General features: G+C 42.2%; 1 protein-coding gene across 5 annotated transcripts in view; it reads right to left on the bottom strand.

The window, feature by feature from the left end:
• Nucleotides 1-2,267: 2,267 nt before the first annotated feature.
• Nucleotides 2,268-13,376, bottom strand: part of TMEM131 (transmembrane protein 131) — a 160,926-nt gene continuing 149,817 nt past the window's right edge. For all 5 annotated transcript variants that reach the window (XM_075916530.1, XM_075916531.1, XM_075916529.1 and 2 more), the window contains 5 exons: nucleotides 11,387-11,508; nucleotides 11,201-11,297; nucleotides 9,295-9,392; nucleotides 5,572-5,735; nucleotides 2,268-3,258 (listed from right to left, as the gene is read on the bottom strand). In XM_075916530.1, the coding sequence (XP_075772645.1) occupies nucleotides 2,962-3,258; nucleotides 5,572-5,735; nucleotides 9,295-9,392; nucleotides 11,201-11,297; nucleotides 11,387-11,508 (778 nt within the window). In that variant the 3' untranslated portion in view covers nucleotides 2,268-2,961. The remainder of the gene's footprint in view (nucleotides 3,259-5,571; nucleotides 5,736-9,294; nucleotides 9,393-11,200; nucleotides 11,298-11,386; nucleotides 11,509-13,376) is intronic.

Genomic DNA, 13,376 nt, shown 5'->3' with positions numbered 1-13,376 from the left:
GGCTCAAGCCCCCACCCAGTAATCTGGGAAATTCACGCACCCCTGGGCGCCTCTGAGAAGCAATGCTTCCCCACCCGCAAGCACTGAGTTTGAGTATAGGAAAGAAACATTTAATGAAACAAGAGAGAGAAGTCATACGGCATTAACTTGGGGAAAACACCACAGAGTTCTAACCCCAACATGAACCAAGCCCCCCCCCCCCGCCAAGAATCACCCGAAGTCCAAAGAGTCCCACACCCCAAAAGTCTCTGTCTCTGGTCCATGCCACCTCGAGTCCCAAAGTTCACCCGCAGGGTTTCATCTCCCAACCTGGGTAGAAATGGGAGTGGGGGGATAGATAGGGAGCACCTTATATGAAACTCTGCCACGCTCCACCAGCTGTTTCGTCCCATGCCACTGGACGCTCCGCTGGGCACCTGCCGCCGCTCCTCATCTGCTGCCGCTGCTCCTCGCCACACCGCTGCCGCTCCACACCACAGGTCACTGCTCCTTGCCTGCCGCCGCTCTACGCCACACCGCCGCCACTCCACGCCACTGGTCACTGCTCCTCGCCTGCCGCCGCTCCACACCATGCCGCCAATGCATGCCACACCACTGGCTGCAATAGGCCTGGCTCTCAGCCAAACCAGTGATTTCAACTCACAGTGATTTCAACTCTTTAGCCACCAGCTGGACTGGCAAATGAATCCAGCTTTCACTGGACTAGCAAAAGAAAAGTCTCCTCAGGGAGTCTTCTTTAGGTCTGTCCTTAAAACAAAGGGGGAAAGGTGCAGGCCAGGCCAGGCCAGTCTTATAGCTCACACCTGGCAGGTGTGAAGCAGGCTGACTCAAGCCCTTTAACCCTTCCCCCAGCTCAGTTCACTCAACTCAAAGGGGGGAGGCTTGTTCTTCCGAGACCTCTTACCATGATGGTGGTGTCTCTCCTGCAAGCACTGTTGGCATGTTTTACAGTTCCCACATTAAGGGGTAGCATGATTAGTGACCCCCCACAACAGTCCCAAATTATATACAATTCTCCACATTCCATTCCAACACTGACCTTCCTTCAGCCCTGGCTGAATGGGATTTACATAGCCACACCTCAGATTCTCTCCTGAACTGTATTTACATAACAGTTAACAGTTAATTACCTTGCAGAGCTAAACAATTGTAGTGGGCACATCCACCCCTCCTTTTAGCTGGCTGATAGCAAGCAGCCCCTGCTTACAGATACATTTTGTTAAAAACATTGTAGATGGAGGCTTATTGTTGAATCAGGTAATAACTTCTTACAAAGATCTACTGGAAAAAGGAAGAACCTATTCTGCTTTAATGACCTACCTATGTTTGACACAGATTTAATTGACCCTTTTTCTCTGAAAAAAGCTGCAGAATGGCTGAGGAAAAAATGCTAGGACATGTCAGTGGCTCTTGTCCACAGGGTGCAAATAAAGAGCTGGCTGTCTTGTAAATGTTTTTAGTTACCAAAAGGTAGCAGAACACAGTATATAAAAGAATGGTTGGTGAACTCAAAAATCAAGCTGTCAGCCTGAACTCTACAATGAGGAATTGCCAGTTGTATTCCTTTCCTGCATTTCTAAAGTTCCTTTTTCAGAAATTCCTATCTCTAGCTTTGTCCAGTGGTAGCAAGAACAACTGATGCAAACACCATTCTTGTCTGCTTTACTGCTCTTGCTGAGACAGCATTGAGTAGCAGCAGCAAAAGTAGTCTTCCTTTTCCAGGTTGCACAAGCAATAGCAGGAGAGATTGCAGAGTGAGTGAAAACAAAATCAAGTGTACCTTTTGCCACCTTCTGCAGCTTTTACCCCCTAGGAAGCACTGTGTAAAGGACATACTTGATTCACTGCTGGAAAAGGCCATTACATTCACTTGTACATTTTGGTAATCTGTAAGCCCAACACACACAGCTCTGGAGGACACAATGTGCCTAGTGACTCACTGACAAGAAGAGCAACTGCCAGACTAAAGGTGTAGCTGCCACCACCAAGCCTGTTGCCAGTAACTTTACAGCAGCTGGCTTTCAAAAGCAAGTTTACACTCAATAGGTGTTTTTACAGTGCTCTTCTATACAACAAATCTAATATTGGTGCAGGTCACCTATATGAATTACGTTGCTCTGAAAACAACCTGCACCAGAATGTGGTTTTTAGGCAGCAGGGTTCCAGTTTAAAGCCAATTTGATTTGCCCTGAATCCATTATGGCCAAACAGATAAGCACATATGGAAATCTGAATCAGAGCCTGGAGCACAGAAATACAACAGACAGTTTTTGAAAAAAGCATTTTTTTTATTTTGAAATACAATCCAAAGTTGTATCTTTAAGAAATGCACAGGGTATCTTGTTCCTTCCACAAGTCTTGGCTATGTGCATTTCAGTTCAACTTAAAAATGCATTCAGGTTTACAAATGTACAAACAAGACAGAAGTGTATACAGTCTTAACAGAATGAATCCTCTTACATTCAGCCATTTTTGTTCTTAATGTTTTTACATTCTTAGAACCTGTTAAAGACAATTTTATTTTAAAAAAATACTCTGCATTTTGAGCACAAGGTGCTTTTTTAAAAAATTAGATCTTGGAGCATAATACTGGAAAAAAAATTAAAAACCAGAACTGGTACTTTGATAAAATTGTTGCATGCTGGGACCATTTTCTAATTCAAATTGTCTCCCAAATAATGAATGGCAGATGATAAAATAGAAAACCAATGAAAGCTCTTCCAATTTATAAATCTTAGTTGAAGTTTGGTTTGTCATCACACTGACTTTTACAAGCTTAACTGTGATCTCACACTATCATAATTGCAAAGTAGACTTTAATGAAAGCATGGCTGGTTCAACTGTGTTGCAAAAGGGGAAGAAAAAAGCAATGGTAATAATAGCCTGAAAATGATGTTCCAAAAATGGCATATTCAGAATTGTATCATGATCTGGATAAATGTCCCTTTGTATAGCCTAATTTTAGTTTTCATGAGGATAATGGGTGTTAGACCAAGGATCTGAGCTTCTTCTTCCAATTGCAGGACTCCAAATTCGCCAGGGATTATACGTCTGTCCCATGTCTTCAGCCAGGTTAGTAACACCGGCACCAGAAGGTGGAGGAGGAGCAGGGGAGTTTTCACTACCCATCAGATCAATTCCAGATAATGTATTTGCTGGCGTGGTGAAGGGAAGGCTGCTGTTGAGGTTACTTGACCAAATAGAATTGCTGAAGGGAGTGGTGGTAGACCACAAGCCACTGGGGTTGCCAAGGATCGACTGAAGTACAGAAAAATAAATGCTGCATTAGTTACAATTATACAAATTTTATTAACAGTCTTAGTCATTGCTCTCTGTTAGCTTTTAAACTAACATTCAATTAGTTCAGACATGATTAGTTCTAAAATCATCAGATGCACTGGATTTCACCGTACCTGTGCTTTCTAATCCTGGGGATAAAAGCCTGATAAGTTTTTGTATGTTAAACAATCACATACCAATGAATTCTGCATTTGAGGGCAAAACAAAATAAAACTCATCATGGAAAATTTAGTACAGGCAGTCCTCGGGCTTCCTGTAGTCAGCCAGCCACTGGTCAGTTCCAGGCGTCCCCAAGAGCAGCTGGGGTGCTGCTGGGTTGGTCCCGCTGTGCCAAGGGTCGGCGCTACCAGACCAACCCAGCAGCACCCCAGCTGCTCTACCCCAGGTGTCCCCAAGTCAGCTGCTGCTGAAACTGATCAGCAGCTGATTCCAGGAAGCCCGGGGCAAAGCAACTCTGCCTCAGGCTTCCTGTAGTCAGCCGCTGGTCAGTTTCAGCAGCGGCTGAATCGGGGGCACCTGGAGTACAATATGTACCAGTTCCGACTTACATACAAATTCAACTTAAGAACAAACCTACAGTCCCTATCTTGTACGTAACCTGGGGACTGCCTGTAGTAATCTGAATTTCAAATCCTCGGATTCTCTTTTTTGGATGTTTAAGCTCTTCATTTTTGTAATTTTTTTTCCAGTGGAGAAGTCATCCCTGCTCCCACATGAACACTTTTTAGAAACTATGAATGAGCAAAAGAAAACCACTGAGAATGGGGGTGAGTGATTTAAGCAGTAGCTGCAGAGGTTGGTCAATTGTTAATAAAGTGACACTTTTATAAACTCTCCCATGACAAGAGCCCTACATAAGCACAGATAGCCGAGTGGATGCCTGGTCAGGGCTCCCCCTCCCCGCCACCAGATGGAGGGGGGAAGAGGGGAGTAGGGCAGGCCTCTGAACTGCTGACAGGGAAAGGACACAAGAAGCTGCATTCTAGATCTCCCTGCAGAAGAAGCTAAGTGCTGGCCCTGACTGGCCCCTCGCTTGGTAAGCAATAACCTGTGGAGCCCAGATCCCAGGACCTTGCTGCCTCTTAGTCCCTGCTTTCATGCTGCCTCTCCCTTCCCTGCACAACCCTTTCCTCTCTCCTTGCTCATCTGTATTCCCTCCTTCCTCCCCTCCAGATTTGTTGAGCAGAAGCAAGTAAAATCCAAATCACAAATTGTGGATCAGATGAGAAGTTTAGCCTGGCAAATGCAGATCTACATTTTTGTTTCCATGCAGGGCTCTACCCATGACACTAAAATGTTGAGTTAAACATCGAGTACAGGGGTTAGCAACAATGGGGTGTTATGCCACCTAAATTCCTACCATAAGAGGAAACACTGCATTGAAATGGGGAGAAAATTAATTTTCCTATAAGCTGTATTAATGTTAATAAGAGGAAGCATGTGATATAGTTAAAAACATCATTCCCCACTGCTGTCCTGAATATCAGATTCTTCATAATAGATAAGCAAAATACGGAATGCAAGGAAAAGAGAATGAAGTTACTACTATCTGTCTAAATGTCAGATCTATTCTTTCTAGCTAGCTACATGCAAGATTTATGGGGCTAAAGTCATTGTCAGCAAAGAGTCTGCCCCTTCAGTATCTGATTTCTTTATCTACATTTGTGGCCTTTGTTTTAAAGCTGCAGTATTAGGAAAATTTGCAACTCCTGAAAAATAGGTATGAAAATATCATGTCTTGGACGGAAGTGATTTAGAATTTTGAAAGATAATGGGGCTACCAAGCAGAATCGAGATTAGCCAAGATGACATTTGGCAATTCTTAACTGCATGAAAGTGGAAGGAGTAGCTTTATCGGTGATAGAGCAAATGCACCTGGCTTTTGGTGCAGAATAGATAGGAGTACTATAGGAGTGCATATGTCTAATACTGGAAGAAGCTACTTGAGTACCAAACAAGTGGTTTTATAAAAATTCCAAGTGCTTGCAACTTTGCTGTAAGACTGGCCCTAAGACAGGTATTTTATGTAAAGCAATGTACACTGATCTATGTGCAGGTGAATACATCTTTTTCATTGGTTTTTACAGCACACAAATATCTTTAAACTTTTTTCATTCAACAGCTATTTTGACTACATAAAATGAGGATTAAGTTCTTCCTTGTCAACCCTTCAGATGAAGAGCAACCAAACTTTCAGCAGCATTCAATTAAAGAGACTCTGGATACTAATTAAGTCACATGGCTAAAAGACTATAGCGCCTGTGTACTTACTGGAGTTGTGTGAGTTGGGGAACCTGAATTTGTTGGCCAGGAGGGTACAAGACCTGTAGCTGAAGAGTCCCAGATGGATGAAGGGATGTTACTAAATTCACTCCAGTTTCGTTGCATATCCTGGCCATAAGCAGATCGAGGGAGCCCAAGTTTGCTGAAAACCTCTAAAAAGGTAGGAAAAGAAACACACACATTAGTATTGTATTTAAAATACCAGGGGAAATATACAGTGTATGATTTTCCTCAGTATAGCGGGTACTACATGCACACTACATAGAGTTCAATAGCTCTTTAATGGTTGCTGCATATTAACTCATTAATATCAGGAATCTAGATTCCTCGACTCCTTTACACTTTCCATCAACTGCTGAAACTCTGCATAGCCTTGTTATCTAAATAAACTTCTAATCCCACTTTGACTCATTGACATTTTGTGGAATCAATTAAGATGGATTCAAAATTCTACAATCTAAGTATGAACTGAATGTAACTACCGGTAGTTTCTTTGTATTAATTTTGAATTCTCTATCTTTTGATTTCATTGAATAAAAAATAAGAGGATAATCTCAGCCTGTTTCTAATTAAGTGAAGTAGCAAATATCTGTTGCCTTTCTTTGTCTTAAGACAATCAAAACCAGAATGTCACTGTACCTACAGTTTTAGCACATAAGTAATATCAAATTTTTTCTGGGCTCAGATACTAGATCAGTGGCTCTCAATCTTTCAATACTACTGTACCTCTTTTAGGAATTTAATTTTCCTTACATACGCCAAGTTTCACATCACTTAAAAAGCATAATTGGAATTGCAGCTAGCAAGGGATGTGAAGGGTAACAAGAAAGGTTTCTACAGGCATGTTAGCAATAAGACAGTGATCAGGGAAGGTGGGGCCATTACTGGATGAGGGAGGTAACCTGGTGACAGATGATGTGGAAAAAGCTGAAGTATTCAATGCTTTTTTTGCCTCTGTCTTTACAGAGGAGGTCAGATCCTAGACTACTGCACTAGGCAATGCAGTATGGGAAGGAGTGGGCAGCCCTCAGTGGAGAAAGAACAGGTTAAGAACTATTTAGAAAAGCTGGACGTACACAAATCCATGGCTCCAGATTTAATGCATCTGAGGATATTGAGGGAGTTGGCAAATGTCATTGCAGAGCCTTTGGCCATTATCTTTGGAAACTCGTGGGGCTCGTCTACATTGGCCCCTTTTCCGGAAGGGGCATGGTAATTTTTGAGATCGTAATAGGGAAATCCGCGGGGGATTTAAATATCCCCCGCGGCATTTAAATAAAAATGTCCGCCGCTTTTTTCCGGCTTTTAGAAAAGCCGGAAAAGAGCGTCTACACTGGCCCCGATCCTCCGGAAAAAAGCGGTGGACATTTTTATTTAAATGCCGCGGGGGATATTTAAATCCCCCGCGGATTTCCCTATTACGATCTCAAAAATTACCATGCCCCTTCCGGAAAAGGGGCCAGTGTAGACGTAGCCGTGGAGATTGGGAGAGGTGTTGGATGACTGGAAAAAGGCAAATGCAGTGTCCATCTTTAAAAAATAGAAGGACAATCCAGAGAACTACAGACCAGTCAGCCTTACCTCAGTCCCTGGAAAAATCATGGAGGGGATCCTCAAGGAATCCATTTTGAAGCACTTGGAAGAGGGGAAAGTGATCAGCAATAGTCAGCATGGATTCACCAAGGACAAGTCATGCCTGACCAATCTGATTAGCTTCTATGATGGCTCTATGGACAGGGGGAAAATCAGTGGAGGTGATATACCTTGACTTTAGCAAAACTTTTGATAGTCTCCCACAATATTCTTGCTAGCAAGTTAAGGAAGCATGGATTGGATAAATGGACTGCAAAATGGATAGAAAGCTGGCTAGATTATTGGGCCCAACAGGTAATGATCAATGGCTTGATGAGTGGTTGGTGGTCAGTTTCAAGTGGACTGCCCCAAAGATGGGTTCTAGAGCTGGTTTTGTGCAACATCTTTATTAATGACCTGAATGAGGGGATGGATTGCACCCTCAGCAAGTTTGCGGATAACACTAACCTAGGGGAAAGAGGTGCATACAGAGGGTAGGGATAGGGCCCAAGACTGACCTAAACAAATTGGAGGATTGGGCCAAAAGAAATCTGATCAGGTTCAACAAGGACAAATGAAGAGTTCTGCGCTTGGGACAGAAGAATCCCAAACATTGTTACAGGCTGGGGCCCAACTTACTAAGTAGCAGTTCAGCAGAAAAGGATCTGGGAATTACAGTGGATGAAAAGCTGGATATGAGTCAGTGTGCCCTTGTAGTCAAGAAGGCTAAATGACATATAAGGGTGCATTAGGAGGAGCATTTCCAGCAGATCTAAAGAAGTTATTATTCCCCTTTATTAGGCACAGGAATATTGTGTCCAGTTTGGGGCCCCCACTACAGAAAGGATATGGACGCACTGGAGAGGATACAGAGGATGGTGACCAAAACGATTAGGGGGCTGGAGCACGACTTACGTGGAGAGGCTGAGGGATTTGGGCTTATTTAGTCTGCAGAAGAGAAGAGTGAGGGGGGATTGGATAGCAGCCTTCAACTGCCTCAAGGGAGGTTCCAAAGAAGGAGAGGCTGTTCTCAGTAGTGACAGATGGCAGAACAAGGAGCAATGATCTCAAGTTACAGTGGGGGAGGTCTAGGCGGGCTATTAGGAAAAACTATTTCACTAGGAGGGTGGTGAAGCACTGGAATGGGTTACCTAGGGAGGTGGTGGAATCTCCATCCCTAGATGTTTTTAAGTCTAGGCTTGACAAAGCCCTGGATGGGTTGATTTAGTTGGGATTGGTCCTGCCTTGGGCAGGGGGCTGGACTCTATGACCTCCCAAGGTCTCTTCCAGCCCTAGGATTCCATGCTATCCTATACTTGGTTAAAAAAAACAGACATAAAAAACACAAAAGTGTCAGAGCACACTAATACCGAAAGCTTGCTTCCTTTCACTATACTAATTATAACTCTTGATTACAATATAAATATTGTACTTGTATTTTAGTGGATAGAGCCATATAAACAAGTTAAGTATCAGAGGGGTAGCCGTGTTAGTCTAAATCTGCAAAAACGGAGAGGAGTCCTGTGGCACCTTATAGACTAACCGAAGTGTTGGAGCATAAGCTTGCATCTGACGAAGTGGGTCTTTGCCCACGAAAGCTTATGCTCCAACACTTCGGTTAGTCTATAAGGTGCCACAGGACTCCTCGCCATAAACAAGTTAGTGTATGAAATTGTAGTTTGTACTGACTTCTCATGCTTTTTATGTAGTCTATTGTAAAACTAGGCAAATATCTAGATGAGTTGATGTATGCCCTGGAAGAACTCTGCATACTAGAGATGTAAAACCCTGGTTAATCAGTAGGTTTAACTGGTTAGCCAATTAAATGAGATCTCAACAGGGGACTGCTCTCACCCTCCACCTCCCTCCCACTTTTGCTCCTGGCTCCCACAGGGCTGAAGCAGCTCTCTGCCTGTAACAGGCTGCTTCCAGGTATCAGTTAACCATTCTCATCCCTACTGCATACATCTCATTGGTTATACATCCCTTTGGTTGAAAACCACTGTATTAGACTATTCCACCATACTTCTAACAATTTCTTCCCTTAAACTAAAAAAAACCCCTGAAGAACTACTTTTATATTTCCAACATGGAGAAAGGAATGAAGAATTTTTCACACTTGATTGTTTATTTACTCACCCCCAGTTAAGTTGAAAGAATTTCCAAATGCTGAGAATGAATTGAGGGGTGTGAAGTCTGGGCTGCTAGGGTTGCTGATGGGACTCCACAAACCAGAACTAAAAACATAAGAGGGTGGAACAATACACAAAGTTAATTCTGAATTGGATCACTAATGATAAAAGCTTACTGCTGTACATATAGACACTGTGGGAAACAGATTTACTGTCAGGAAACGTAAGTTGAAATAGGATACCAGGTGTAAAGAGAACTGAAGCGACCAAGTCTCTTAGACATAGCCGTGTTAGTCTGTAACTTAAAAAAATCGGTAGTCCTGTGGCACCTTAGAGACTAACAAAAAATAGATATACAGTATCATGAGCTTTCATGGACAAAACCCACTTCCACAGAAGAGCTTGAGCAGAAAAAACAAAAAACAAAAACTCATCTTTTTTTCTCCACTCAAGCTCATCAGAAGTGAACTGTGCTGACAAAATCTCATGATACTGTACATATAGTTTTGTTAGTCTAAGGTACCACATAACTACTCATTTTTGAAGTGATCAAGTATTTTACCATACTCTGTGTGGGTTTTTTTTTTGTAACTCATCATTATTGCACTCTGTTAATTTAGATTTCTCTCATCTGGCCCTAACAGTTTCAGAAAGCCTTTTGGTTTACTTTTCTGTTTGCACCTGTCTTATGAGAGAAAGGCTTCTCTGCATCAGCAGTTAACTATACTGCTCTATTTCCAGTTATCTCAAGTACACATTTGACAATAGCTCTTTTGTTTGATTTCTCAGAAGTTTTTGTTGTCCCTATCTAGGGGAAATTCTGCACCAGACAGGTACCAGTCTAGGTTCTAAATTATTTAAAAGATCCCTTAAAAGAAAGCCATTCAATTGCTAAGATTGTAGTTTCTCAATTTAAATTTAATAAATGTTAACAAATGTGATGAGGGGAGAAGCAGTTTGGTCAGGAAAGCAAAAGCCTAGCTAATACCTAGTTCTTACTCCATAACAGCTATTAGCTCTGTGTCAAACACATTCTCCCTCAGAGCTCATTTCCTCCTCTTGTCCATTGTTCTAGTAACCATGCTGATGCAAACATCCATCACCTTTTAATTAAGGTCATGCTGCCAACTGGGAAGTATCATTTAATCTGACTATGCTACGTTTCTGCCCTCAAAACTGGGAAACAGTGTCACCATTCCTGTCCTCAAGGTTAAATTAGGAGAGAAAACACTTGGCTCCCCTGCTCTGTGGTCAGAAACTCCACCAACAGGCTCTAACAGGTGAACCAAGTGCATGCTTCTCAAGATGCTGAGAAAGCCACATGGATTCCCTATTGCTTGGATAGGGACGTAGATATAGCTGCCTGGCAAAGGGAAAAAGACAGTATTAAACAGCATAAGAATCAGAGGCCATGAAAGATATTTTCCCTGTTTCAGGGAGTCTCAAATTTCATTGCACTGTGATCCCCTTCTGATATCAAAAATTGCATGACTCCGGGAGGAGGGACTGCAGCCTGAGACCACTTGATCCCTGCTGCTCCAAAAGTTCATGGGATTCAGCATTGGGCAGAGGGCTGATAGTCCGAGCTCCAAGGTCCAGGGCCATGGGCCCCATTAAGTCTAACTCTAGCACTGACAAACACATTAAAATGGGGTCTTTACCTACAATTGAGAATTGCTGCCCTACTTCCAAGTCATCCATTTAGTTCTAAAACTTGAGCATGCTAATGATCCTCATGTTTAGATGGCCATTGTCAGATGTCCACCTCTGAAATAATAAAAAACCTATCCCTTCTAGGAACAAAAATGCGTGCCTCCTATCTGCAAAGAATGCCTCTGTTGACTTCATATGTATTCCCTAACGTTTTTATAGGGAAGGTGAAGAGATTGGGTTTTTAGAAGTAAATTAGTTACCTGTCAGAGCCATCACTGTCAACTGGTGTGTGAGAAATGCTGATATTGCCAGAAACATCTGTTTTATTTGGTGAAACCTTTGCTAATCCACTACCTCCTGCAACAATGAATTCAAATTGAATAAAGCAATGAAATGGTACAAGAACATTAGTCAACTCTGATATTACTCCAAAACAGTTCCATTACCTGGGCTCTTGTCATAACCTGCAGCTACAGCAGCAAAAGTGGGGTTTCCATTCCTGCCAGGGAGAGAAGCTGCCTTTGCCAACTTGTGTTTGGCACTATTAAGCTGTTTGCTTTTTGCTTCACTGAAAAGAAGGGGAAAAAAAGGTAAAGTGTTAGGATACAGCACAATACTACAAAAGGAAGTTTTCAGGACTAGTATTTAACTGGCTTTGTAATAATATAAAGTTATTGCAGAAATAGCCTCACATTTTGGGCCAGAATATAATACCACACAAATTTCCAAAGCCCAGGTTTTAGTTACTCTGCTGACATTTAGACAGTTTAACTATATAAATCAAGCAAAGGAGTTACTATTAAATGATTGCAAACATAAGGCTCAAAGCACCAACACTGCTGAGGTCTCTAGAGGAAACATTAGCTTTCTTAATCTGGAAAAAAAAAGATGTGTTAGGACCTAGAAAATGAAGGCAAGAAAGGCTGGATTCCTACAAGATATGGAGGACATCCTTGGAGAATGAACTACAGTTGGTATATGGGGTGAACAACACAGGTAGGTGAATGTAAAAATTATTTTAATTTTTTTTCTCTGAATATACAGGTTGTAATGGCTCAACAGATTTGAATTCATGCTTGTAGCATTGATACAATAAGCTTTCTGTAGCTTAGAATTCTAAAACTAAGAGTCATAACAGGATCTGCGTGTTATGTGTGTGTTATGTTATGCCCAGCTGGGACATAATACCATTTTCTGGTCTTTTAGCTGTTGGGGATGGGGGAGCAGTAGCAGGAGTCTGCCATTTGGACCTGGTAATTTCCATAAAGCATGTGATAGAGAAAGCCACCCATGTTGACGACAGGTCTAACAGTTTGTGCTGTATCTCCTCCACTAGTTCTAAATGGGGATTATCAGATCTTGAAATTGTCTGATATAGTAAACATGAGACAACAGCTTCATATAGAGTGAAAGAAGAAATATTCAACTGTTGAGTAACTTCCTTGGCAGGTTTCCTTCTTTGGCATGGACCTTTAATGTGTCATGCGGTCTTGGAGACTGTTGAGGAGGAACAGAATCCATTCACATAGCTAAAGCTCTCATCCATGCTTCTCCTCTATAATACTGCAACATCTCTCTCCCTGGCCTTGAAAAAAATGCCATCTTACCCTACTGATATCCATTCCGGATCATATTAGTGGCCTATTGCTTTGTTCGTGTCACCCTTTACTCTGAGTCTCTCCACTGGTCATTCACACCAAAGCTAAGCTTCTTGTCTTTGTTTTCAAGAGCCTTCACACCTATTCTCACTCTACCACCTATGAGCTCTCACTCAGTATCGAAATGTAGACTCCTACTTTCAGTCAGCAAATACCTCCAGACTTCACTGGCCACTTACTACATTTTCAAATAGACACTCCTTTGTGCTTTCTACCAAACCGCAAACTTGGAGGAGCTCTGTGTAAACATCTGCAAAGATATGATGCCTACAAAAAAATTAAAGAGTTAGTTGGCTGTTGTGTGGAGCCCATTGCCTAGTAGACTGACCAATGTGATACCACTGTGTCCTTGTACTCCCCCATCTGTCTGTATTCATTCAATATCTCCATCTTCTATTTAGACTCCATAAGTCTGTATACATAGGCCATTCAAGGCAGCACCTACTCCTGGTTATGACAAGTGCTCCTCACCACATGTTAACCTTTAAAAAAACTAACATAAGAACATAAAAATGTCCATGCTGGGCCAGACCAAAGGTCCATCTAGCCCAGTGTCCTGTCTTTTAATAGTGGCCAATGGCAGATGCCCCAGAGCAGTGGTTCTTAACCTGAGGTGCATGCACCCCTTGGGGGTGTGAGATATGCCAGATTTTTGATACATCTTAGGTTTAAAACTGACCTACTTTTTAATAACGATTTTTAATAAGGGGTGAGAGACCATATTTTGAGAACCAAAGGGGTGCAGGCTGTAGTAAGGTTAAGAACCACTGCCTCAGAG

The sequence above is a fragment of the Pelodiscus sinensis genome, chromosome 1 (genome assembly GCF_049634645.1).
Source record: "Pelodiscus sinensis isolate JC-2024 chromosome 1, ASM4963464v1, whole genome shotgun sequence".
Classification (NCBI taxonomy): domain Eukaryota; kingdom Metazoa; phylum Chordata; order Testudines; family Trionychidae; genus Pelodiscus; species Pelodiscus sinensis.
This window is presented reverse-complemented; position numbering and strand designations above follow the sequence as displayed.